The 27,911-nt window shown below is 35.6% G+C and overlaps 1 protein-coding gene across 1 annotated transcript; it reads left to right on the forward strand.

The window, feature by feature from the left end:
• Window positions 1–553: 553 nt before the first annotated feature.
• On the forward strand, window positions 554–27,834 carry LOC115215474 (CCR4-NOT transcription complex subunit 10). The gene is made up of 17 exons (XM_029784640.2): window positions 554–712; window positions 3,820–4,086; window positions 5,868–6,018; window positions 8,724–8,785; window positions 10,280–10,447; window positions 10,703–10,786; window positions 13,236–13,497; window positions 15,445–15,641; window positions 18,093–18,208; window positions 18,329–18,451; window positions 18,947–19,018; window positions 19,625–19,738; window positions 21,335–21,465; window positions 22,826–22,885; window positions 24,406–24,527; window positions 25,495–25,567; window positions 27,077–27,834. Exons 2-17 carry the CDS (start codon window positions 3,826–3,828, stop codon window positions 27,193–27,195), a joined length of 2,115 nt encoding a protein of 704 aa, XP_029640500.1. The 5' UTR covers window positions 554–712; window positions 3,820–3,825; the 3' UTR covers window positions 27,196–27,834.
• Window positions 27,835–27,911: the final 77 nt, after the last annotated feature.

Raw genomic sequence — 27,911 nt, forward strand, 5'->3', positions numbered from 1 at the left:
GGTTCAACTTCCTTTATTTCCAAGCAGACGCAAATTTCTAATTTTTTAAACGTTGTCAGTCTAAAGAGTTTTTTTTTAAATGATAATGGGGATAGCTGAGCGATGTCTAAGTCATTAAGGTTTGCTTTTAATTGTTGCAGAATTTTAGTAGGAAATCCTAATGTATACGCGAATAGTATTCTGGCGAATTATGCTATTTCTGGGGAAATAAAAGGCTTGAGCAAAATATTTCGAATGAGATATGAGAAAGAACAATGGCTGGGAGAAAGAATAGTAGGTGCAGCGTCGATAAGATTAAACAAAAATATACATAATAATAGTGTTAATATTGAATATCTTTCTGATCAAAAGAGGAAAAGAACAGTGATGTGCAACTAAGTAAAAGGATTTAAGTTTGTCTGCTTGGATCCCTTACACGAATAACTATGTGAATCGGAATATGAAAAATAACATTTAAATAGGACTGTACATGATTATAATTAGTACACTCAGTTGTTTTTGTAATATTCTAGGTCTTTCCTATCGATTTACTCAACAAATAGAATGTATACAGATTTTATTACAGCGAGAGAAAATTAGAAGCTTTGATCTATTATTCGCTTAACGACCCGCTACTCTTGCGGTAGAGTAAAGTGGGCGCAGCATGCAAATACAACTTAACCGAACGGAGTAAATTTCAGATATGTAATGTTGGTCTTTAATACATTTATATGTGAGTATCTTTCCCATTTATACAAGCTTTTCCCCGTCAAATATATATTTTTGTTCACATTAGCATCCTTTAGAGATCAAGCAGATATCAGAAATTCTAACCATAAATATATCTTAAGAAGTCAAAGATAAAACACTTGTTTTTACATTGGAAATATCTTCAGTTTAAAAGTTGTTGACTTGCTGTCTGATTACTAGAAAATATAATTTAATTATTAACATAACATTTGTTTAATTTGTATTTTGCTATTCCTTAACATAGTATCTATCACATCGCATTCCAATGTCCTTCTTTTCAACAGCTGAAGTGAAATCTGTTTTCACCGTTTACTATATCCACACACTAATTAGTTTAGGTGTGAGTATATATATATATAAATATATTTATATATATATATATATATATATATATATAAATGTGTGTGTGTGTATGTATGTGTGTGTATTATATTAAATCATATTTGTATTATATTATAAATAGCTTGTGTTGCCTTTATAAGCAGTTTTTCGTAGATGTTGCTACTGAAATTATATGATTTTCCATAAGACTACCTTTCCTTATTTAGCTTAGGTGAAATGCATTATGAAGAGAGTAAAGGAATTCCGCTTGCAGTTTTAGTCTTAGTTATTTTCTTTTAAAATGAAAATTAATAACAATACCAAAACACATTCCAAATCTTTGTGAAGCTCTGATCTTGCACGTGTAATGATATGAAACATTTCTGCACTAGTATTCTCTGTTGAATTGATGGTTACTAGCTCATAATTTGATGTATATTTTTTAATGTGATACATCTAATATGTTTGTACTTGTTTAATCAAGTGCTTCGTATAATTCCCCAGATACCTTATAAATGAGTTATTTACTAAGTTGTTAACCCATGAGTTAAAGGATTAACTTGTACAATTGTTTAATATTGTATACTTACTTCTTAATAGCCGTCAGTAAAAGTTTCTTTTTTTTTTTCTTTATCTATCGACCGTAGAAGTTTAAAAATCTATGTTATTATAGCTGGATCTACTCTTAGAACTAAAACCTGGTTAGTCTAAGATTGATTATTTAAGCTGTTTTTGGCGTGTACTATACACTTGTGTTTGTGTGAGAGAAAGAGACAGTTGCAGTTGCTGAGTAAATTATAAGATGAAATTTTGTTACAATTATCAAATCAAAAAAACGTGTTCTTGTCTCAACTTCATAGTTGACTAATTACCATTTGGAAAGGCAGTAAGTTACAAAAGTAATTCATATGCAAATATCCATGGTTATATAGAGATGGTACCTCCTAAATCATGGCCGTGTTCGATTTGTAGTGAGAGAGTCAGTGTGTTGAAATTCATTCATGAAATCAATGGTTAACGACTATAACGGAACTTTTAATTTGTATGCCCTGCAAATAAGGTGTTAGCAGTACTAGAGATTGATGTTAGTGATGTAGTACCCAAAGACACCAGTTAGAAATGGTTTAAAATATTGTTTTTATTGGCAACATAGCTCGGTTTCCCCCTACATTGGCAGTTGTGGACATCATCTAGTAAAGAATAAATTTCAATATGGTTTGGTGATAGTGCAGTGTAAATTTCTGTGAGAGTTAACGTACAGGTGGGTTGAGAAAATAAAATTGTCAATCATTGCGTGCAGAAAAATGAATTTATTGATGTAAACATTAGTTGATGCATACTAGGTGGGGAGTAACCATGTTGACAGTTAAGCTTTATGAGGTTGGTATGTACTAAAACTAACCAGAAATATTAAATCTCACCTATGCTAAACTTAACGGGTCAAAATATATGGAAATCTGATCTACTGCAAACTTATTCAATTCCTACTATAATTAAAAAAAAAAAGAAAAGAAAAATATAATGGTGTCGTATTAAGGAACATCACTAACATCAATATTTTTTATGACCATATCTTTAACTTTTCCATCGTTGCGGTGTGCCTGTCATGCTGGACTGGATGGGTTCTGTTTTTTTCATGTCTAAGAACCAACACGTCGTTATTTGACCAGCCATTCTATCAGAAGTCACCCTTGATCTTCCATTACCACAGATTCTTGTATTTTTTAAATCCAGCATGTTTTGCTCATTGACATTACAAATCCACATCAACAGAGATGGTTCACCTGCACTCTCTGTCCCCTATCTTTAGTGTTTAGTTATTTCCTTAACTATGTTGTCTGCAGTCTTTCTCATAGGTTAGCATTGTACATCTGAAAGACTATATGTAGATAATTCTTCTCCAGTCACTGGAGATCTTTGACACAGGCACAGGCATGGATGTGTTGTAAGAAGTTACCTATGCAACCACATGGTCTTGGGTTCAGTCCCATTGTGCAGCACCTCAGGCAAGTGTCTTCTATTACAACGCTTGGCCAATCTAAGCTTTCTGGGTAGATCTGGTAGACAGGAACTGAAAGAATCCCTTTGTGTGTGTCTGTCTTCGTGCTTGTTTTTCCCCACCCATCGCTGGACAGCTGGTGTTGGTTTGTTTACATCCCCATGCATTAGCAGTTTAGCAACAGAGACTGACAGAATAAGTACTGGGCTTACCACTAATTGCGTGTGTGTGTAGAACAGACATGGCTGTGTAGTAAGAAGTTTGCTTCCAAAACACATGGTTCTAGGTTCAGTTCCATTGCATGGCACCTTGGGCTAGCATCTTCTACAATACAGAGATAGGATAAATGAAATTGTGTTAACTAAATGCTTTCTCCAAGAGAATTAATGGCATAAAGGAAGTAAAATTATTGCTACCAACTTGGAGCTTCTTTCTTATTCTATGATTATTGCCATGTATCAGATTACAGGTGTGTAAATATTTAATCATCTTGAGAAACATTCTTTTAGGCATGCGGAAGGTAAACAGTCTTTTACCTTCCACACAAGTGAAAGGTAAATGTTTTAATCATATTTAGTATAATAGTTCACATGTCTGAATATAAATCGTGATTGTGTCAATTTTTAACTTTCTGAAGTCAATAAAGGAAATGTTTTAGGGCTGATCAGTCAACATTACAAAAAGGTATCTTGCCCAGGTAATAAATGAAAAATTTTGTAATGACAAACATCCTTTAACTGTTTTATTTATTATTATTTTTTTTTTTCTAGTGTACAATGGCAGAATGTGATGAGCTAAGTAATAGCAACATGTCAGGTTTACCTGTAAATGATGCTCAAAGTGAACTGGCCAAACAGGCCTGGCAGGAATTTAATAAACAACAATATGACAACTGTATCAATATACTAAATAAATTATTGGTCAACCGATCTACGGACTCAAAAGTTATTCACAACAAAGCAGTAGCAGAATTCTATCAGTCCAAGTTTACCAAAGTCTCAGAATTTAAACAGAGTCTTGCCACAGTTTGCCAACTTGTAAGTTGCTTTTGTTTTAATTTTATACATTAGTTTCTTATTGGTGTTGAAAATTAAAATTTATTTGTCATCCTTAATGAAGACTTCATCTTCATGTAATAAGGAAAGAACTTGTCCTCCAAACTATTGATGATAGCTAGAAATCACAAGAATAAGGATTAATTGAAGTGAAACAGCTCAACTGGGAGCACACTTTTATCATTCATAACTCATTGACTTCTTACAACAAAACATTAATTTCGTTCATATATACTTTCTTTCCTGTTATGCAGTGTCAAATCAGTGATTTATATTACTGAAAAACATATATTTAATATTGTATGTCCATCAAGGTTTGTTTATTCAGAATACATGCTGTGCAATAAAAGTATAAAACCTCTATAACATATGAATGTTGTAGAGGTGTTATATATATATTGTATGTAATTCCTACTAATAGAAAGCATCATCAATAGCTTCATTAGCTCCAGATATTGTGCTGAGATACACAGCACAAATAATAAGTTCAGAGCAGCATCAATATTCATATTGAGTTTATCTTGGCTGTCTTGATTGTAACCACCACCAGAATCTATAACCTGGACAGAAAGAATACAACATGCTCAGAATGTGTGGTGTAGTCCTCACCTGGACAGAGGTATGGCATATGAAGTGATATAGCTGTATGCATTGCATTTAGTCATTCAGCTGATAACTTGCATGTTAGAGGTATACTTGGTCAATGCTAACATGGAGCTAACATCCAACACCATTTCATGAATTATCACCATTATTTTATGAAATCTTTATCATCATTACCATACAGTATACCTTTTGTTGTCCTAGCATATCACCAACACTTGTCATACTACTATTTCAATAAGTCATGGACATTTGTAACATTGCAGTTCTATTTTGTATCAGATTAATCAAAATATTGGCGAGCTTCTATAGCTCACCAATATTATGCTATCAAACACTTCTACTGTCAAACATTATTCAAGCAAGTCAGTCACCAAATGCTTTATATGCAGTTACTATACATAAAGAGCCATCTTCATTGAGGAGTAGTGAGTAAATGGGTAGGAGGATAGTAAAAGGTTAGCTGTAGATACTCTTTTGATCATGGACTAGATGGCTCAGTAGAAGTTTAGAAGGCAAAGTGGATTGGCAGTTTGTGTGGTACACAAACACACTATGTTTTTCATGTGATGCAGTGATGGGTAAACATCCAGTTAGTGATAATGGGTGACTTCCTCTAGATGTTGTAAACAATATTCTTAAACTATACAGCTGTGAACAAACTAGTTGATATTTTTAATTTAGGCATGTGGGTTAGTGGTCAGCGTAGTCAGCTCATGATCATAAGATCATGAGTTCAATTCCCAGTGGTGTGTTGTGTCCTTCAGCAAGAACCTTTATTTCATGTTGCTCCAGTCCACTCACTATCTGTATTTCAAAGGAATAGCCTTGCTATACTCTCTGTCATACTGAATCTCCCTCAGAACAAAATTAAGGGAATGCATGTCTTTGGAGTGCTCAGCCACTTTCACATTAATTTCATGAGCAGGCTGTTCCATGTTGATCAGATCAACTGAAACTCTTGTCATAACCAATTGAGTGCAATAATTAGAAATTCCATAAATACTATCTTTCTTCTGACCTAGAAAGTAAAAAAGGAAGTGAAAATATTTTGGGGAAAAAAAAACAGCTTTAATTTTGTTTTTTTTATTCCAATATCAAGCTGACTTATGTAACTTGAGTAAATGTTATATTACTATACCAACACTCTTTTCTTTCAGGAACACATCAATATAGATAGCCTCAGTAATTTAGATGATGTTGACCACAGTGCTGTTCTTTACAACCAAGCTGTTGTACTTTATCATCACAGACAGTATAAAGCAGCTTTGTCCATCATGGACAAACTGTTTCATTATGTTGAACCTCTTGGTATGTATCAGTCTTTAATCAAATTATTGATGATGATTGTCAAAATGATGATGGTAGGGTATCAGTATTGAAGATAATTATATTGCGCTAGCATTGAAATTAACTAATTATAGTAAGATTGCACTTAGAAATATAGTTATTTTAGTCTTAGTGACTAACATAATCATTTCTCTATTGATTCCTAAATGTTATAAAGTTGATTTAAATGGATCTATTTTCCTTGTTTGAGGTAAGGTCCAAGGGATTGGGTTAACCTGGAGCAAAGGGTCCAGTCAAGGTATGTACAGTCAAAGGGTCCAGTCAAGGTATGTACTAGGCAAGGTTTTTTTGAGGGAAGACTGGCAGTTGTCCATGCAAGCAAGTCTGCTCTCTCCACACCACTGATGTTATCCAAGGGAAGGGCAGCTGCCTTAGGGCTGACACAGCTTGGCATTAGTGACATTGCAAGCATTACTATCAGAACACAGTACTTATACCTCAAGACATCTTGCCCAATGTTCTAAAAGTTCTGCTCATCCTCCACCCTGGATTAGAACTCTTTTGTAAATGTGTGTATATATATATATATATATATACACACACACACACATACATACAAGGTCTGATAAATAAGTATCCGGAGTGTGGCCATAGTAACGAGGCTAAAGCGTGCAAAGTAAAGCTGCTTGGCACAGATTGACCTTGAACTCTGCTGTGCTTGCGCACTAACTTTTAACATTCTAACTCACTTTCACTGTTTACAGCAGTGCTTGGAAGGAAGGTGTGTAGTGTGTGATTGTCGCACTGACCATGACAAAGAAAGTTGTCATGGTGATACCTGCTCAGAGACCTACGCAAAGTTGCAGAAAGTGTATGGAGATCAGTGTATGAGCTGCACACAGGTGCATGAGTGGTTCAGACGTTTCCAAGATGGTAAAAAAAATGTTGATATTGATGAACATTCTGGGAGACCCACATGCAGCAGAACTGAGAAAAGCATAACAAATGTGATGGGGGAAATCATCAAATCACCATCCGTGAGTTATCAGAGGATGTGCAGATTAGTTATGGTTCAATTCAGTCCATTATCACTGAAACTTTGTGTATGAGACGCGTATCTGCCAAGTTTGTGCAAAACTGCTTTCAGCTGACCAAAAAGACCCTCGGATTTCAGTTGCTCAAAATCTCCTTGATTGTGTCAAGAACAGTGAAAACTTTTTGAATGCTTCTGAGCAGGCATTGCCAAGCTTTTGGCAAAATTTGATGCAGATTCTCTGCTCAGCTTTCTCTGTCATGGTCAGTGTGATGATCACATGCTACACACCTTCCTTCCAAGCACTGTTGTAAACAGTGGAAGTGAGCTAGAACATTAAAATTTAGTGTGCATGCACAGCAGAGTTCAAGGTCAATCTGTGCTAAGTGACTTGATTCTGCCTGCTTTTGCTTTGTTACTATGGCAACAGACCGGATACTTATTGATTAGACCTTGTACATATGAATATTAAATGCTTAGGAATAAATTTTTAAAACTAATGTGAAACAACAAAAACTGTCAGACTATTGAATACTAGATTAATGAAACTTTACTCTAAATACATAAGACAGTGGGTTGTTGTATTTTAGGGAAATTTCGTTGCTTGATAGAAAGTGCATTAAGGGCAGCTCACTGTTACATTATTAAAATAGGATTTTTTTAGCATGTCCAAGACTTCTGGCAGTTTGCTATGTTTGAGAAGACCTGTCAAGATGTCAAGCTAAGTAAAAATCATGATCATCCATGCATGCAGGCATGTCCTCTATGTCCTCCTCTCATCTGAAAATCCTAGTCTTACAGGCTCATAGGTTCTGGTGCCACATTAAAGTGTCCATGCTGGTGTCATAAAAGTGCTCATACCAGTGTCGTGTTAAAAGCACCCAGTTCATTCTGTAAAGTGGTTGGCATTAGGAAGGGTATCTAGCCATAGAAACGATGCCAAAGCAGACAAATGGAACCCTGGCAGTTTTCCAGCTGGCCAATTCCTGTCAAACTGTCCAACCCATGCCAGCATGAAGAACAGATGTTAAATGATGATGGTGATGTCAGTTATTGTTGCTCTTTATATATTTTCATGTTTAAAGAGTTCAGTAAGTGGAAGTGTATGGCTTAGTGGTTAAGGTGATGGACTTATGATCATAAGATTGTGATTTTAATTCCTGGACCTGGCAACATGCTGGGTTCTTGAGCAAAACACTTCATTTCATATTGCTCCAGTTCACTCAGCTGGCAAAAATGAGTAATCCTGTGAAGGACCAGTGTCCTGTCCAGGATATGGGGAATATATATATGCAATGAAACTGGGAAACCAGCCCTTATGAGTTCATACAACTTGAGAAGGTAACTTTATTTTTTAGTTCAGTATTTGGAGTTTAGGATGCGTGAATTTTTCAGTGTATTTTATTCAGAAATTATAGTAAATTTAACTAAATTCTCTTTTTTCTACTCATGATACTGGAGAAAAATCAGTGTATATCATACTCAAAATTTGTTTCGATATTAACAGAATATATGCTAATTAGTGGCATTGATATGCAAGTTAAAATATATATATATATATATATATGCACACACACACACATCTTTGAAATTTAAAATAGTTATGGTACAATGACTGGAAAGTTAAAGTTTTCAAGAGAAGGAACTACTGCAAAACTGGAGTATTCTCAAATGTATTTTTATTTTGTTCCAGAGGAAAACCTTACACGGAAATGCTTGTTTTTGCTTGTTGAGCTTTATCTTCAAACTCACCAGGTAGTTACCAAGTTTCAATTAAATACAACCTTTACTATTTACTGTTATACTTTTGTTATTGTTTTACTACTCTTCATTGCTTGATTATTTTTTTATAGTACTGAACCGTGAAGATTGTTTTATCTGCTAGATAAGCTGTTATATGCTTTGCCCAGGGAGCCAACACAGTTTGGAATTAAAGACTTTGTGGTCACATATAACAATTTAGTATTTGACAACTTAAATACATAATTAGTAAAACAATTGTCTTTTAACGTGAGAGACTGAAAGGGAAATGGTTAAAAATGAAATCAAAATAATAATTTTTAAAAAATATTTCTTTGAGTTTTTATATCAGTTGGCAATTATACTCCTTAGTAACTCATTCTCTCTCTATTTTGTCTGTTTTTAAAAAAAACATTTAGACTGTATCCTATGATTTTTATTTATTCAGAAGAATAATTCTGCACTTTCTTCTAGAATGACTAAAAAGTTAACTGAATGACTAGATTTTTTTTTTTTTTCCACTTTGTCCTTCATTAATTTAGAGACAAATGGATGAGAGTTTATGATCTTGGGTTGTCATTTTATGGTTTATGAGTTCATAGCTGCCTCTGATATTTTATTTTACAAACTTCACTTTATTTACTTGTGGAAAATATGCACTAAACCTCTTTAGAAAAGTTACTTACAACAGGCTGCTATCTCTCATTCGCTTAACCCTTTTGATACCTAACTGCCTGAGATCTCCTCTCTGTTGTACAAATGTCTTGTTTTCAAAAGTTCTGAATTAAAATCTTCCACCAAACCTTAGTTGTAATTTATGTTCCTAACACTAGCTTATGACAACAAAGTTATTTTACTAAATTCTTCATTATATTTAAAATTAATTGAAATAAACACAGAGTATCTCAACAAAAGGGTTAATGTTACAGAGATCAGAATTAGGAACTGGCCATATGAAACCTTAAATGTAATAAAAAGATTTAACTATTTATTTAATCTAATCTATCTGTATACCTGGGGTTCATTTTAAGTAATTTTGAATGAATATCTTATATTTATTATTAAGTTTCTGTTGTATTTCATTGAACTATAAAAATTCAAGCTCTTCACTTCATTATTTGTTAAGATTATATCTATAGAAATTATAACCAGCACTGATTTTTTATGACATTTCATATCCAAGACATTACATGTAAACAAACATTGAGACAAAGATAAGAAAAGAGTAATGGGCATATATGTTATATTTTGGGAGTTTTTGCTCCTTCATCTGTTGATGAAAGAGCAAAAACTCAGATACAAAATGTGTAACAAAAATCAGTGCTATAGAATATCTGTAGAGATAACCTTAACAAGTGATGTAAAGTGCATTACTAACACAGTAGAACATGGTATTGACTTATAAAATCGTTTAATATATTTTATAGTATATTATAATTGCATAACAAAATACCGTATCCTTACAAGTCATTAATATTTTCATTTCATTGTTCCTTTTGCATCTTTCAGCCTGAGAAGGCAATGGGAATGTTATCCTATATAGAGAAACTTCTTCTTCATGTTACCAAATGCAATAACAGCCCCTCAGGAGACAAAGTAGATAAAAATGAAAGCCTTGACAGTTCTGTCGCAAGTGAATTAGGGACCTCAGAACTGTATCGGCCAAAAATTAGTTTGGTAAGTTAAATGCTAAGTTTCTAAGTTCAAGCATGTCTGTGTGTGTGTGTATGTATGCATGCATGCATATAATATATGCATATATACACATCTACCAACTTATACCTTTATAATGATTTCAAAATAGATCAAATTTTGAAGTGATTTGAAATCCTGTTGTAGTCAACTTTACCTTTTATCTTTCCAGGATTACTAAAAATTTCTGTGAAGTACTTTTTTATTTTTATAACAATCTCTTCTTTGTCATAATTTCAGTATAAAACCCGATGTCTGATAATGATGAAGTCATTAAAAGCATGCAAACGAGAAATCAAAGTATTGATGAGTAGCCAAGCAACTGTAAGTATTCAAATCATGGGATTATAACATATTAAGACAACAAACTAGAATCAAATTCCATTATATTCTTATGTGTATCTTAAGTTTTAAGTGATTTTTTTTCCAAGCCAGCATAGATTTCCTTTTAATGTGTAAAATTAAAACAATGTAGAGGAAAATTAGAGTGGTGTGTTCTATGTAAGTGAGTGTATGTGTAAATAGATGGTTGTGAGAATGGAGAGATAATGGAATTCTGAAGTACACCTAAATTGATAGGACAGATATTATACAGATTCTTATCAGTGTATATTTTGACAGGAAGATTCCTCTCTCAGTACTTAGTAATAAGTTCAGCTGAAGGATTGGTAACTTTGTTAAAAGTTCTTTATCACTGACCTGGATGAGTAGCTTTGATAGAGAAGGGTTAGGATATGTTTTGTTTACCAGACTTGGAAAGATCAAAGGTTGAACACATTTTCTGCTGTAGTAATATTTTGCCATATCTACATTTATTGAATGTGTGTTGTTGTTTAGCCCAAGAACAGCCTTGATTGACTAGACCTACAGCCAAAGGCATTATGACCACAGCTGTCTCATCTTTTTTCAGATACAATGAGTCGATCAGATACAGATGCAGAGATGTCAAAAGTACCAGGCTACATAGCTCATGTGCTAGTTACTTGCTTAATTAATTAATTAAGCATGCATTCATTTGTTAAGTGATCCACTGGACTGAAACGTATACAAAGCTTTTTTTTTAATTACTGAGAGAGTTTTAGTAAATTAATTCTGAATAGAGTTATCTCCTATAAGTTTCACTTTAGGTGTATACTTAAATGCCGAACCACAGATGTCAGGTTTCTAGCCAGAGGTGTTTTAGGTTAAGAAAAAAAAACATCTTTATATTGCAGAAGGTGTTTACAAGGTTCCTTATATTGTAGATTAATAAGCACCAGAGAAAGTTGAATACCCCATGAAGGTGCTTTTAGCATGATTATTATTGGCAACATGTTCAATGAGAAATTCAGTATAGAAATAGATGTTCACCAGAGCTCTAGCCACTTTTTATGATTGTAGTCCTTGAGTTCAAAACTACTTGAGATTAGTAGCTTTTAATATGCTGATGATCTAGTCATCATAGCATAATATGTTGAAATGTGACACAAAAAAGTTCCAATCCTAGACGCATGGTATAGAACCCACTGGTAGAAAGGTCAAGAAAGAAATGGCCAAAGTGTTAGCAAGAGAAACAGTGTGTGTATATATGAGTAGAAATTAACTACATTCATATGCAGAAAGTTAATAGATGAGAATCCAATACTGTATGTTGAGTGCAAGCAGTGAATACACAAAAAAGCAGTGGAATCTATGCAGACTTACAGAGAATCAAAACATCAAATAGGATATGAGCACAGGGGTAGTTAGTTGTGGGTATACCCAGGAACATAAGTTCATAAACTGCTCAAATTACTCTCTTAGTGTAATTACAGTTTCTGCTGTTTAGTGACAGTTTCTGTTGTTTCTTCCAATAGAAGTTTAATTACTATTGGAAGTGGCTGCAGCAATATTAGAGTGGCTAGAGGAAAGAAGTAATAAAATAGAGGGAGCTATTACTTCTTATTTCTTTATTGCCCACAAGGGGCTAAACATAGAGGGGACAAACAAGTACAGACAAAGGGATTAAGTTGATTACATGGACCCCAGTGCATAACTGGTACTTAATTTATCGACCCCGAAAGGATGAAAGGCAAAGTCAACCTCGGCAGAATTTGAACTCAGAACGTAAAGACAGACGAAATACCGCTAAGCATTTCACCCAGCGTGCTAACGTTTCTGCCAGTTCTGTTAGCAACAAGCATTTCCCTTTTTATATAAAAATTAGAATGAATGAAACATGCATAGGAAGTGTAAAACTACAAGATAATGAGTCATGGTTGCTGGAGAGAAATAAAGCATGCACGATTTGTTGAATATGTGTTGAATGTTAACTTAGTTGAAAAAGGAGTACAAGTGCAGTAATGAAGATGCATGGCACTAAATGACATCAGCCAAAACATGAAGGTGAAGTAACTTGCTGGTGTTGAAATGTAATGTTTATGAATTATAAATGTTGGATGAAAAAATGATGTGTATTTCGGCATGTAAAAAGATAGAGGGAATTGTAGGATGAATTGGAGAAATCAGATCACAAGATGTTGGGTCTCACAGAAAAAATTTTTTTAAATGAGATGATTGGTGATATGTCAGTCCTGTGCAGCCTTTGCCATTTACAAAATTTTGCCCTTAAAATGTTGAGAATGCAAGCTAATGCACAGTCAGCCTTGTTTGTTTTTAAGCCTTGTTAAACCTTGTTATCACATATACATACATTCTATTGAACCCATGTTTTAATAAAATGTAATCACATTATATTGTGTGTAACTATACATGCAAAATATACATATTTATATATTCTTTCTTGTATTTTCAGAACCCTTCTGTAGTATATTTGAAAAGCAATTTTGAATACCTGCGAGGCAGTTCACGTAAAGTAATAAAGATGCTGGGAACTGTACCCCAAAACACAGTCATCTCAGAGTCTGGGAATTGCTTGCCTGTCATGTATTACAATAACCTTGGCTGTATCCATTTCAACACACGGAAGCACCATCTGGGAGCATTTTACTTCCGTAAAGCAGTGGCAGAAAATGAAAGTGCTGTAAAAAATCTTAAAAAATCCTGTGATGATCCAGGTAAAGGAAATTTTTATACATACATAAACACAGGTGTGGCTGTGTGGTAAGAAGCTTGCTTCCCAATCACATGGTTCCGGGTTCAGTCCCACAGTATAGAACCTTGGACAAGTGTTTTCCACTGTAATGTTGGACCGACCATAGCCTTATGAGTGGATTTGATAGGCGGAAACTGAAAAAAGCCTGTTCTTTATATATATATATATTTACATGTGTGTCTTTGTGTCAGTGTTTGTCTCCCACTACTGCCTGACAACTGATGTCGATGTATTTATGTCCCCATAACTTAGCAGTTCAGCAAAAGAGAATGATAGAATAAGTACCCAGCTTTAATAAAGTAAGTGCATTGGTTGTTTCATTTGACTAAAATTTCCTCAAGGCAGTGCTCCAGCATGGCTACAGTGTAATGACTAAACACAAGTAAAAGATGAAAAATAAGAGAAATAGTATGTATATGCATACGTGTTGTTTCTTTTATCATACAGTCATAAAAATGCTCTATATTCACATTAGTAGTGCGGTAGTCTAATGCAGTAAGTAACAGTCTTATAGCTAATGATTTTGAAATTTTAGTTGACACAGGCCCTCACACACACACAGAGGCACATAGGCACACAAAAGCACACACAAACACAAAAGGTACAATGTAGGAGAATATAGTATTAAATTATCAGTAATGATTCCGAAAGATACTATAAATTTATAATTTAACGTTATATTCTCATGTATGTATGTGTGTGTGTGTGTGTATATATATATGAGTGTGTGTGTGCAGCACTATTTGTGTGACAGATTTTCTTCAGCCAGATACCCTTCTTGTTGCCATCCCCTATATATATATATATATACCATATACTTCTTTCAGTTTCCATCTACAAATCCATCACTGAGTTTTGGTCAGCCCAGAGTTATAGTAGAAGACACTTATCCAACATCACATGGTTGGGGAAGCAAACTTCTTAATTACACATGTCTAATCTTTAATCACCCACTACACTCTCGGAGTGGTTGGCGTTAGGAAGGGCATCCAGCTGTAGAAACACTGCCAGATCTGACTGGCCTGGTGCAGCCTTCGGGCTCCCCAGACCCCAGTTGAACCGTCCAACCCATGCTAGCATGGAAAGCGGACGTTAAATGATGATGATGATGATGATTGATATTGAGTCAACATTTTATACATTTTTAAGAAAAGTCTTTGGATCAATTAAAACCCAAAAAAAAACCCCATGAGTATGGAAGCTTGTTTCTAAACTTTTATTGTAATTACATTATTACAATTACATAACAGACAGTCACTAAATCTCCATCAAATTATATACCTTACTGTCTTAAAAAAGCAGGATACATTGGATAATGTAGTCCTTGATATAAAAAAATACAGGATAGTTACAACTGGAATGCCTTGCATCACCGACCTGCTTGATGAGGGTGTCATTTACACAAAATTTCAGAGAAGCTCCAACTTATATGAAACTTATCATTATCATCATCATTTAGCATCTCCATTCCATGGGACTGGTAAGCTGGAGAGCTGCACCAGGTTCCAGTCTGATATAACATGGTTTCTACATCTGGATGCCCTTCCTAATGCCCATTACACTCCAAAAGTGTAATGGGTGCTTTTATGTGCCACTGATGTGGGTGCTTTTGCATACCACTGACACGGATGCTAGTTACTTGACCCCAGCATTGGGCATGCCTATGATTTCACTTGGCTTGACAAGTCTTCTCAAGCACAGCATATTGCCAAAGGGATCGGTCACTTTGGTGAAAATAAGTTTCTACTGTAACCCACTTCTGCTCCTTCATTACTTCAGACTACTTCACTCTGGCTGTTTATTAACTCTTTAAGAAATGTATGAATGAATCATAATTTATTAGAATTAGGCAATTACATTTTCTAGCTATCTATATTTCTATTCTTTATGGCTTATTTGTGTTTTTCAGCAAAATGTGGTGCTCCTCTTCAAACTGTTGGAATGAGTCGGCATCATGAACTGTTGTATAACATGGGCGTTCAGCTATTACATTGCGGAATGCCTCAAGCTGCATTTGATTGTTTAATTCAAGCTGTCCAAGTTTACCAGATCAATCCACGGCTTTGGTTACGTCTTGCTGAGTGTTGTATAATGAATTACCGAGAGGTATAAACTTTAAAATGAACTTATCTACTATTTTCCTTTTGCTCTCTCTTACCCTTCTCTCGTTCTTTTAAAGATTTTTGGTTTTTGTCAGAAGGCAACTTCAGTACAGAAACCAGTTTTGATTCTTAGATGGTGTTCTTTCAATTGTAACATCACCTCTTCTGTTTTCCTAGTCTTAAAAATCTCAGGCTTTATTCTTAACAAACCTTTGTTGTCAGTGGCATCATCATTGTTGTCCTTATCATTATTATTAATCTCCAAGCAACCTGGCCATAATAAGAATCAGCTGTGTAAATCTATGCAATGAAGCTATCAGCTTGGAGGCAAGGTCATTTGTTTGGTCATTTCAGGTCACAAGGTAATAGATGTGATAACAATCAACAAGACCAAGATTTCTGGAATGCATACTGTCATAACCATCCTCAACAACTACAAAGTGCTCACCTTTCTTTGTTGGTCCAGATCAAATGGTAGAGTGGTACTATTTAGGAAATGTTTGGATCTCATGATGCAGATGATGCTAGATTTGGCAAACACATACACTGCTTATGATATATACTACTATCTCCCCTTTTTGTCTAAGTTCTTATCTGACCAGATTAGTGTGTCAGCCCTTTCAATTTTTGTGAAGGATAGTATCCATCCTTTATGTGGAGAGCTCAGTATGCAGTGTCCGATAATGTACAGGCATGTGCTGAGTCTGTTCTGAAGGACTTTCAGCCCAGGGACTATGGGTAATTTCCAGAAATCCCTAGCCTGGTAGTGCTGCTAGCATCATCATTATCGTCATCATCATCATCATCGTTTAACGTCCACTTTCCATGCTGGCATGGGTTGGACGGTTTGACTGAGGGTTGGCTGCACCAGGCTCCAATCTGATCTGGCAAAGTTTCTACAGCTGGATGCCCTTCCTAACACAACTCCAAGAGTGTAGTGGGTGCTTTTACATGCCACTGGTACAAGAGCCAGTCAGGCAGTACTGGCATCAGCCACGCTCAAATGGTGCTTTTTATGTGTCACTGGCACAGGAGCCAGTCAGGTGACGCTGGCAACAATCATGCTTGAATGGTGCTTTTTACGCACCACCAGCACGGGAGCCAGTCAGCACCCCTGGCAATGATCACATTCGAATGGTGCTTTTAACGTTCCACTGGCATTGGTGCCAATCAGGCAGTACTGTCATTAGCCACAACAACGATTTCACTTGCCTCAACAGGTCTTTGCAAGTGTAATTTATTGTCCAATGATTGAAGGGTACTCTTAAATGGGCTGGTTATACAGCACTGGCATAGGCCACTGTTATGGTCTCACTTGGCTTGCTGGGTCTTCTCAAGCACAGCATATCTCCAAAGGTCTCAGTCATTTGTCATTACTTTGGTGAGGCCCAGTGTTCAATGGTCGTGCTTCGCCACCTCATCCCAGGTCTTCCTGGGTCTACCTCTTCCACAGGTTCCCTCAACTGCTAGGGTGTGACACTTTTTCACACAGCTGTCCTCATCCATTCGCAACACATGACCATACCAACACAGTCGTCTCTCTTACACACCACATCTGATGCTTCTTAAGTCCAGCTTTTCTGTCAGGGTGCTTACACTGTTGTATATGCACACTGACATTACACATCCGGTGCAGCATACTGGCTTCATTCCTTGCAAGCTTATACATGTCCGCAGAAGTCACGGCCCATGTTTCACTGCCATGTAGCATGGCTGTTCGCATACATGCGCCATGCAGTCTACCTTTTACTCTAAATGAGAAGCCCTTTGTCACTAGCAGTGGTAGGAGCTCTCTGAACTTTTCTCAGGCTATTCTTATTATAGCAGCTACACTTTCAGAGCATCCACCCCTGCTACTGATTTGGTCATCTAGGTAACAGAAGCTGTTCTCTGCACATTTTCAGTGTTTATTGCTCCTGAGCATTTGCCACACACAAAACTATCTTCCCAGTTAGCCTTCCTTTGATATTGCTGCACCTCTTATGTGTCCATAGTTTACACTGGGTACATCTTATATTTTGTACCTATGCCTTTTCTACAGATCAAGCAGGGCCATCTACCTGAATGGATTTGTGGTTTGTCAGCCTTCCTACATATTAAGACTTTGGTTTTTGCTAGGTTGACTCTAAGGCCCTTCGATTCTAATCCTTGCTTCCACATTTGAAACTTCTCTAGTTCTGATAGTGATTCAGCTATTACAGCAAGGTCATCAGCATAGAGAAGCTCCCAGGGGCGTCCTGTCTTGAATTCCTCTGTTATTGCCTGGAGGACTATGATGAATAAGAGGGGATTGAGAACTGATCCTCAAGATGAAATCATAGGCTCTGAAGTACTGTCAACTGTGCTTATTGAAGATGAGAATAGAGGAGCAAAGCCATTCTGTATGCACTTTGAGTATTGCTTGTAAGAATTTACACTTTGATTTACTGAAAACATCATTTTTGATCATTTGCAGAGCAATGAAGATGATAAAAAATTAAAAAGGCGTATGGAAGTTATCCAGGGGTCAGTTGCCAGTGGTGTTCATCGAAAACTTATCTTAGGGTCAACTACCAAACATGTAGCTCCAAGGTTTGTGATTTACTTTCTTTTTAGGAATTTTGACATTTTTCATGACAGATGAAATCAATATTGTTCTGGAAAAAACATTGCATAATTATGTCTTTGTTTTTTTTTTTTAATTCTTTTTAGTCATAATCCAGCAATTCCAGCACCATCTCTAGAATTTGCTGCCCTGTGTTTGCGAAATGCTTTGTTATTACTTCCAGAACATCCTCATCAGTCTGAAGTCAATGAAGAACATGCTGAAGCAAAGTAAGGCATTTGATGTAACTGATTTGTTGTAATAAATAGTAATGTTGTACCTTCCACTTGCAATCTCTGTATAAGGTTTGTTGTTCTTAAATCAAAGACTATAACCTATAACCCTTTTTTAAAATCTTCATTTTTCAGAACTATTATTTTTTTTTACATAAATTATTGTTATTTATTCAATTATTTATTTAATTTTTGTTGATGTTCTACAACTTAGTCTACTATTTAGTTTTCATTGTGTGTATTTATCTTGACTACTAACAATTTTTTTTCCACATGTGAACTGTCCTTCTCTGGTAATTACACACTTTTGATGACAGAAGACAGCCATATATAGCTAATTTACCTGACTATGACTAGACCTGTAATCAAGAAAAATTGCATATGTAATCTATATGAAATTAAGATTTAATTAACTTTTATTGTAATTTATTATAAAAAAGCTAAATGTCATTAATTTTAATATCATGGTCATTTTTGTATCTATCTTTTCAGCAAGTCTGATATATTCCTTGTACCAGCCCCACCTAGTAATCCTATGCGTGCAGCAGAAGTGAGCAATCTCCGGTATGTGTATCTATATTCATATTATAGAACTAGTGTGACACTGTGTTAAATAGAATGGCTGGTTGCCATGTGAATGAATATAGAAAAACAAATATTTCAACATGCTTATCTCCTTGCTTCATACATATAAACCTACTCATATAATTGTATCCATATTGTGTGTCTACAAAATACAAGAGTAAGGCAGCAAACAAAGAGGACAGAAGAGAAGCAGCTAATAAAGCAGGGAACAAATTGTATGACATAAAAATAGTAAAGAACATGTAAGGTAGTGACATGTTAACTGCCTTGTCATTGTAATAAATAGAAAATAAAATATGACTAATAAGATGGGGAAAGGGGAGTGTAAAAGCTGATAGCGAGAACAAGTAGAGAAATAATATATGGCAACTTGTGACTATTCTGGCTCTTCCTTAAAACTGTAATAGAGTTTGATATGAATGACATTGTGTAGAATAATATTATTTATACTCAAAAAAATATATATTACATTTGGTGAGGCAATGAAAATGTTACTGAAATAAGGGATATAGTGACTTCCGAGCCCTTGTTAGTTCTGCTAACTACGAAATTGTTGCAAAATTTAATTTTGTTTCCTTGTTTCAGGTGTTCAATTCTGACTGCTAGTGCCTATGTATCTCTGTGTCTCAACGACCATCTTATTGCTCTAAATTACACCAACAGTTTACTTTCCCAACCACGTCTTTCTGGAGCACAAAGGTAACTTCCATTCATTTCTTTGGTTTCTAAATTAATACTAACATCATTGTAATTCACTTTGATTTTGAGAAAAAAAAATTTACTTGATTACTCAGTTAATTTGCTTTGTTCCATGATATTCTGAAAATATAGCTCAGTAAATTAAAGGGAATTATAGAGGAGATGGTGGTATCCTAGATTGCTGAGATTGATCAATGACAAAGAGGGAGATATCATTACCATGTCTTAAGGTTTTCAGATTAATTGACGGAGAATAAGAGTCAAGGCTGAATAGTTATTATCATGAAAAAAGAAGTGTTCAACGAATACAACATACCTTTTTGGATTTGCATTTCTTTTTCCTAATTTGGTTGTTATGAAACACCCACTTGTTTGAGTTGTTTGAGCATCAATTAGAATTCCTTGCAGAGCTTATTCTAACACTGAGCTCTAAGTTAAAATCTTGCTGAAGTCAATTTTGTCTTTCATCCTTATGAGATCAAGAAATAAAAATACCAGTCAGATGTTGGGTGTGTGTGTGTGTGTGTGTAGAAGTGGTGGGGAGTTCTTAATTTCTCCCTCTTTCTCTCTCTCAGAATCCAATATGTTATTCTGTGAGAAAGATCACAGCACCATACACAGCATCCTTTCATACAGAAATGAGGAAGGATTGAATAACCATTTCTCACCAAAAAAACTGATATGCTACTAGAAATATGCAGTGATGGCCTAATTTACTGTACAGAATAGAACAGAAATTAAGAAAACAAAAACAACACACCTGACTGAAAATTACAGATGAATATTAGTAACTTACTGCTTCCTATAATTCTCTACTTACTTAGGAATAGTAACAATTATCATATACTGGAGGACAAAAGGATATAGCAATATGCAGTGTTGGGGTTATCTCCCTGAAAGATGTTTTTCACTGGGACTGTTAGATAGACATTGATGCTTTTTGAATAGAGTTGGTACAGCTATAGAGTATGAAAGCAAAAATGATACTGTCTGATCTATAAGCTTATAATAGAATAGACTCAGTTTAAGATTTAAGGTGCAGACATGGCTGTCTGGTTAAGAAGTTTGCCTCTCAGCCACATAATTTCAGGTTCAGTCCTTATTGTATGACATTTTGGGCAAGTGCAACAATAGCACCAAGCCAACCAAAACCTTGTGAGTGGATTTGTTAGGAACTGAAAGAATCTCATCATGTGTGTGTTTGTGTCTCTTTGTCTTGATGTCATAAAAAAAATTGGAAACAGGTGAGGGTTGGTAACAACAATGGCATCCAGCCATAAAAAGCAATGATAATGATTCCTGTCAATGCTTTTGTCATATGTCATTGTAAAAACACTTAACTTACCAAAGTCAACCTAGTAGGCAACTTTCATTTCACAAGGTAAAAGACAGGTAACAGTCTTGCTAATTATTATTTTATGTCAAGTCAGTATTTATTTGAAAATGAGTAAATATAAGCAGAGTAGTTTCAGCAATACTTGAAAATTTGGGGCTATTTAAGGCCATCCAACCTAGGCAAGTATGAAAAATTGAATGTGTGATCATTTGAAAGAAATGAGTAAAATAATTTGTTTAATATTCTGTATTGTCTTACAGGTACCTTGCACACTTATATGCATCTGAAGCATTGGTACATCTAGACAGAATAGCTGATGCCATCCAACATCTGAATCCAGAGTACAGTAAGGATGTCAGTGTTTGTTCACAGGAACAGAAATCGGACCAAGGTATGATCTTTTTTCCTCTTGAATACTTTCTGCATATGTCTCAGGCATATATATATGTCACTTCATTAGATTGTCATCAAAGATTGGAAATAATGAATAGCTATAACTCATTTTCATGAGAATAGATTTCACTTCTGTATCATAAATATTAAGTTGTAAGAAGGCTATTTGTAAAATGTTCGAGAAAACTGTTGTTACAAATTTGAATTTGTAAATGAAAATATATACAAGACATCCTACCCACCATTAGTAATATGAAGAAACAGAGGTAACACAACAAATTCTATCAGTCTCTTTTGCCGAACTGCTAAGTTACAGGGACATAAATGCACCAACGCCAGTTGTTAAGCAGTGATGGGGGAACAAACACAGGCATAAAGACACACACACACACACACACAGATATATACATATATATATATATATATATGTGACAGGCTTCTTTCTGTTTCCATCTACCAAACCCACTCACAAGGATATATTACCCGTGGCACGTAAAAGGGCACCATTCGAGCGTGACCGTTACCAACGTCGCTTCACTGGCACCTGTGCCGGTGGCATGTGTAAAAAGATTCGAGCGAGGTCATTGCCAGTACCGCCTGACTGGCCCCCGTGCCGGTGGCACGTAAAAAGCACCCACTACACTCGGAGTGGTTGGCATTAGGAAGGGCGCCCAGCTGTAGAAACTCTGCCAGATCAAGATTGGAGCCTGGTGCAGCGATCTGGCTCGCCAGCCCTCAGTCAAAATCGTCCAGCCCATGCTAGCATGGAAAGCAGACATTAAATGATGATGATGATGAATATGTTGTGTGTACTGTTAGATGTACGACTGCTACTGTTTGAGTTTGGAGCTCCATGTACATTCAGTCTGCCTTTAGTATATTGCTTAGGTTACTACTATATTTAGTAATATAACTGTTCGTTCTGTACATAGATAATGTAGAAAGAATTATGATAAACACTAGTTAGACATTTGATCTCAGTAATATAATGCAATAAATCTGTTCCTCTGCTGATTCATTGTGGTTAAAGCATCCAACTACTCTTGGAACATCAAATGCCATGGTTCCAAATAACCACAATTTTGAAATGTGCATAGAGAACAAATGATACAAACTTGTGTTCATCATAATTTCTCATATATATGTATAAAGAGAGATAGATTAGATAGATAGGTAGATAGTTAGATTGATTGATTGATTGTTGCTCCCTCTTGAAGCAACACAGAATGTTTTGAAGCATACAAAGTAATCTATTTTTCCATATGGAGTTCTATAATTTACATTTACTCCATATAATTAATCTCATTATCAACTGGTAATGTTGTGTATAACCTGACCAGTGTTATTTACTTTAATAGATAAAAATGACAAAGTGGATAAAAGTGACCGTGATCTGGCAGACACTACTGAGACTAAAGGTAAGACCTGTTTTTGCCTTTTTATTTTCCCTTTGGATACCCACAAACCTGAGACTGCCTCTGGTTGTTGGATACAAAAACCACCTGGTTCAAAGTGTTTGTATTTTAATTTAAACATTTATCTTTTACTTGTTCCTGTCTCTAGACTGCAGCCATGCAGAGGCACTGCCTTGAAGGGTTTTGCTGAGCAAATCAACCCCAGTACTTACTTTTAGGCCTGATATTTATTGTATGGGTCTCTTTTTACCAAACTGCTAAGTTAAGGGAACATAAACAAACCAACACAAGACACACACAGACATAGCTATATCCATACATATATTATAGTCACGGACATGAAGTTTGCTTCCCCTACCCAATCACATGGTTCTGTGTTCAGTCCCACTGCTTGACACCTCAAACAAGTGTCTTCTACTATAGCCTCAGGCTGATCAAAGCTTGTGAGTAGATTTAGTAGCCAGAAACTGAAAGAAGCTTATCATATATATGTGTGTGTGTCTTTGTGTCTGTGTTTGTTCCTCCCCACCACTTGACAACCGTTGTTGGTGTGTTTATATCTCCTGTATCTTAGCAGTTCAACAAAAGAGACTGATAGAATATGTACTGGCATTGATTCATTTGATTAAAATTCTTCAAGGCAGTGTCCCAGCATGACTGCAGTCTAATGAGTGAAATAAATAAAAGATGAAAGATGAGAGTACATGTTTAGATATACAATGGGTTTCTTTCAGTCTCCATCTACTAAATCCAGTCACAAGGCTTTGGTTGGCCTGAGGCTATAGTGGAAGATACTTGTCCAAAGTACTGCACTGTGGGCCTGAACCAAGATTACATGGTTAGAAAGCAAGCTTCTTACCACACAACCACACCTACTCTTTTACTTGTTTCAGTCATTTGACTGTGGCCATGCTGGAGCACCGCCTTTAGTCAAGCAAATCGACTCCAGGACTTATTCTTTGTAAGCCTAGTACTTATTCTATTGGTCTCATTTGCCGAACCGCTAAATTACGGGGACGTAAACACACCACCATCGGTTGTCAAGCGATATTGGGGGGACAAACACAGACACACAAACACACACACACACACACACATATATATATATATATATATATATATATATATATATATATACGACGGGCTTCTTTCAGTTTCCGTCTACCAAATCCACTCACAAGGCTTTGGTCAGCCCGAGGCTATAGCAGAAGACACTTGCCCAAGGTGCCACGCAGTGGGACTGAACCCAGAACCATGTGGTTGGTAAGCAAGCTACTTACCACACAGCCACTCCTACGCCTGTGCAATTTTTTTCATAAGAAGCTTCTGTTATAATCCAAACATCAACTTAATAACCCTAATTCATGCAAAAGTTAGTTTACTAAATCCCTCAAAATTCTTCAGTATTTTAAATATTAATTGAAACAGCAATTTATTATGTAAGAAATATGGTTACAAAAGGATCAAACCCACCTACACTCTATATGTGTATTATGTATTAATTATCATAACATCTTTTACAGGAGCCTTAGTACCATGGATGCCTGCAAAACCACAGAAAGCTCAAGCTGTGTTGTTGTACAACCTTGCGGCAACATTAGCTATTAGTGGGGAATATAGCAAAGCTCTAAAACACCTAGGAGAGGTAAACATATATTCTTAGATTTATTTGAATTTTTCTTTCTTTTCTTTTTTTTTCTTTTTGGCAATGCAAGTTAGGAGAGTTTAATCCTCTGCCTGTTCAAAGCATTTTTATAAGTTTGTCCTAAACGTCCATGCTTCCCATGACTTTCGGAAACATTTTTTCACGCTCAGAGTTGCTGAAGCATGGAATAAACTGCCTGCATCAGTTGTTGACTGCCATGACACTGCATCCTTTAAGGCCCTCATGCTTTCCGAAATCCGCCGAAACTACACCTGATTATATATACACTTTAGATGAGTTGTAGTGCACCTGAGCACTGTACACATTATTATTATTATTATTATTATTATTATATACTTTTAGTTACCTCTTGTTTCATACATTCTGAGTAATATAAAGATTTCTTTTCATAAGTTCCAAGTTACTCTGGTGGTTGAAAAAGAATGGAATGTGTATCATATATGATGCATAGATGCTAAGAAAATATATCTGTATCATATACGGTGTATGGATGCCAAGAAAATATATGCTGTATATCATATACGATGTATGGATGCCAAGAAAATATATGCTGTATATCATTTATGCTGCATGGATGCCAAGAAAATATATCCTGTGTATCATGTATGATGCATGGATACCAAGAAAATGTACTCTGTGTATCACATGTGATACACAAAACAAGCAAAAGGTTAAGCAGCACTTTGAATTACCTTTCAAAGTAATTTCTTTGAAATGGTTTAAATTTTTTTTTCTTTTACATTTAATTATTTCCACATGTTTCCTTCACAACAAACTTTACAATTGGAACAGCTATGTATAGCAGTATTTATAATTGTTTCTAATAATTGTAAAACTAGAAAGAATTCAGAATGTCATTCTTAATATTTATATGTTTAGTTGCATTCTTGGAAGAAAATCACTGACTCTATTTCCGTTAAATTTTTGTGTTTCTTTCATGTTACAGAGTAGTCAATTAATATGCCAGCCATTCCCAGCCCAGATGTATTGCCTAAAGCTCTATCTTGATCTCATTGAAGGTAAATAAACATGTATCTAATATAACAGATTATTAAATAAGGGACCTGGTATGTTTTGTTCAAATCTTTCCAAGTAGACCTAAGATCAAAGGTAGTCCAGCTTTGACCATCTTGTCTTTTTGTATATCAGTCACAGTGTCTAATGTATACTTCTTTTTTTAAGATTGTAGGATATGATTTGAAGATTTGAGTGCTATTTCTAGTAGGTCAAGCAAATGTGTAAAGGCTCCCTCATCGTCTCTATGTATTTGGTTTACTCTTAGAGTTAAATTAATGTGCTAAATACCAAAGTAATGTAAAGACCCCCTTCAGTCATGAATGACCATGAGATTGCACCTAGAAAGTTACCCTCCGAGGCACAAGTCTGGGCAAGAATTTTTGTGAAAGATCAGCAGTCACCTATGCATACCAACCTCCTCTCTCTATACCAACAATGTTGTCCAAGGGAAAGGAAAGGGTTTATACAGCTTGGCACCAGTGATACCACAATTCATCTCTACAACTGAGTGACATGGAGTAATTCGAAATAAAGTGTCTTGCTCAAGAACACAACACACAGCTGAGTTTTGGAATCAAACTCACAACCTCATAATTATAAGCCCAATGCTCTAACCACTGAGCCATGTGTCTTCACCTAAATACTACAATTTTATTATTACCGAAATGCAGTATTTTATATAATATTGTGTTGTGTAGAACACATACTCACTCAAGAAACCTGCTACATACCTACAGAAGGCTTTTTTAATTTCATGGAAAATTAAAAAGTGATCTGCAATTAAAAAAGCACAAATACAAATTTATTCCTTTCTCCGAATTATTGATTGTGTATTCATTATTGTTGTATCCAACTTAGAAAACAATAGCCTGTACTGAAGTATATTTTAATAATTTTTTATCATTTTGGTCAATTTCTGCATGACCCGGAAAAAAAAACCAGACATAATTTTTTGTATTCAGAATACGACACGTAAAAGCACCAACCAATTGTGGCTGTTTGCCAGCCTCCTCTGGCCCCTGTGCCGGTGGCACGTAAAAAACACCCACTACACTCACGGAGTGGTTGGCGTTAGGAAGGGCATCCAGCTGTAGAAACACTACCAGATCAAACTGGAGCCTGGTGCAGCCTCCTGGCTTCCCAGACCCCAGTCAAACCGTCCAACCCATGCTAGCATGGAAAACGGACGTTAAACGATGATGATGATGACGACGACGACTGGCATGCAACCATATGCTGCTATCTGTTGGCATGCTACAGAACTAGTCCAGAAACTTTTTGATACCACCTTGTATGTATATATATATATATATAAGATTAATAATTATTTCTTCTTAATTGTGATGAATCTTCCACTAAGATGGTGTAGCCTTCCAGTGTGCCAGCCCAGTCAAACTGTCCAACCCATGCCAGTATGGACAATGGGTGTTAAATGATGATGATGATGAATTGTGATGAATAATAAAATAAATTAATTACTAACTTCCTAAATTTATCTATTTCTTTTTTAGGCCGCCGAGCAACTGCCCAATACATCATTAAAGAGTCCTTTGGTCATGTGACTCCCAATAGAGTGGATATGTCAATGATGAACAAGAAAAGCTTAGCAAGTGACCAATTACTGCCATGAGATCTTGCCCCTGTGAGTGATTGCTGTGAAAACTTTAAAAACCTGTTCAGTCTTCAGAGGACCTCAGCATTCTTCGAATGGCTATTATATGTATAATGGCCATTAGTCTGTACCTTTTTTCTGTGTTTAAAAGGTCACTTGCCATTCCTGTCTCTTGAAACCCTGTATTGGGGAACATCTGAAAATTGACAGTTTGGGGGCTCTTAGCTGCTGTCTCTGAGAAATGAACTACATTCATTAGAAAGGAAAAAGAAAAAAACACACTAAACTGTTATTCATTGTTTGTCTCTTTCTTTCAGTCCAGCATCTGTAGCACAATGGAAGTGAGTAGAATGGAAGCTGAGTAATTAATTTCTTTCATTATGTCATACACTCTTTGCTGTGGCACCACCTACATCTCTCTTCTCTTTTTCAACATTTCCTATCTGTCTTCTAACAGATTCTACCTCTCTCTCTTTCTTTCTCTCTACAAGCATTTTCAGAATCTTTTCACTGGAAATTCACTCTAATATAAAAAATGGAAACAGTTTCAATTATTGATGAAACTGAATGTCACATTTTCCCCGCCATTTTTGAATGAATGTTTGTGTGCAGTTATTAGCTTGGACTGGAATAAATTGTTTCAAAGGAAAAAAAAAACTTACTTTTTGATGAGTTAGTGTAATTTTGATTTTTATACGCTTTCATTTTTAGGTGATTTAGAAGCCCATAATAAC

The sequence above is a fragment of the Octopus sinensis genome, linkage group LG1 (assembly GCF_006345805.1).
Source record: "Octopus sinensis linkage group LG1, ASM634580v1, whole genome shotgun sequence".
NCBI classification, from domain to species: Eukaryota; Metazoa; Mollusca; class Cephalopoda; order Octopoda; family Octopodidae; genus Octopus; species Octopus sinensis.

Excerpts from the sequence above, each read along its gene's own strand:
- LOC115215474 (XM_029784640.2), top strand. The coding sequence starts at position 3,826 with ATGGCAGAATGTGATGAGCTAAGTAATAGCAACATGTCAGGTTTACCT. Across the intron at positions 22,886-24,405 it reads AGACACTACTGAGACTAAAG|GAGCCTTAGTACCATGGATG; the intron begins GTAAGACCTGTT and ends CATCTTTTACAG. Across the intron at positions 24,528-25,494 it reads CTCTAAAACACCTAGGAGAG|AGTAGTCAATTAATATGCCA; the intron begins GTAAACATATAT and ends TTCATGTTACAG.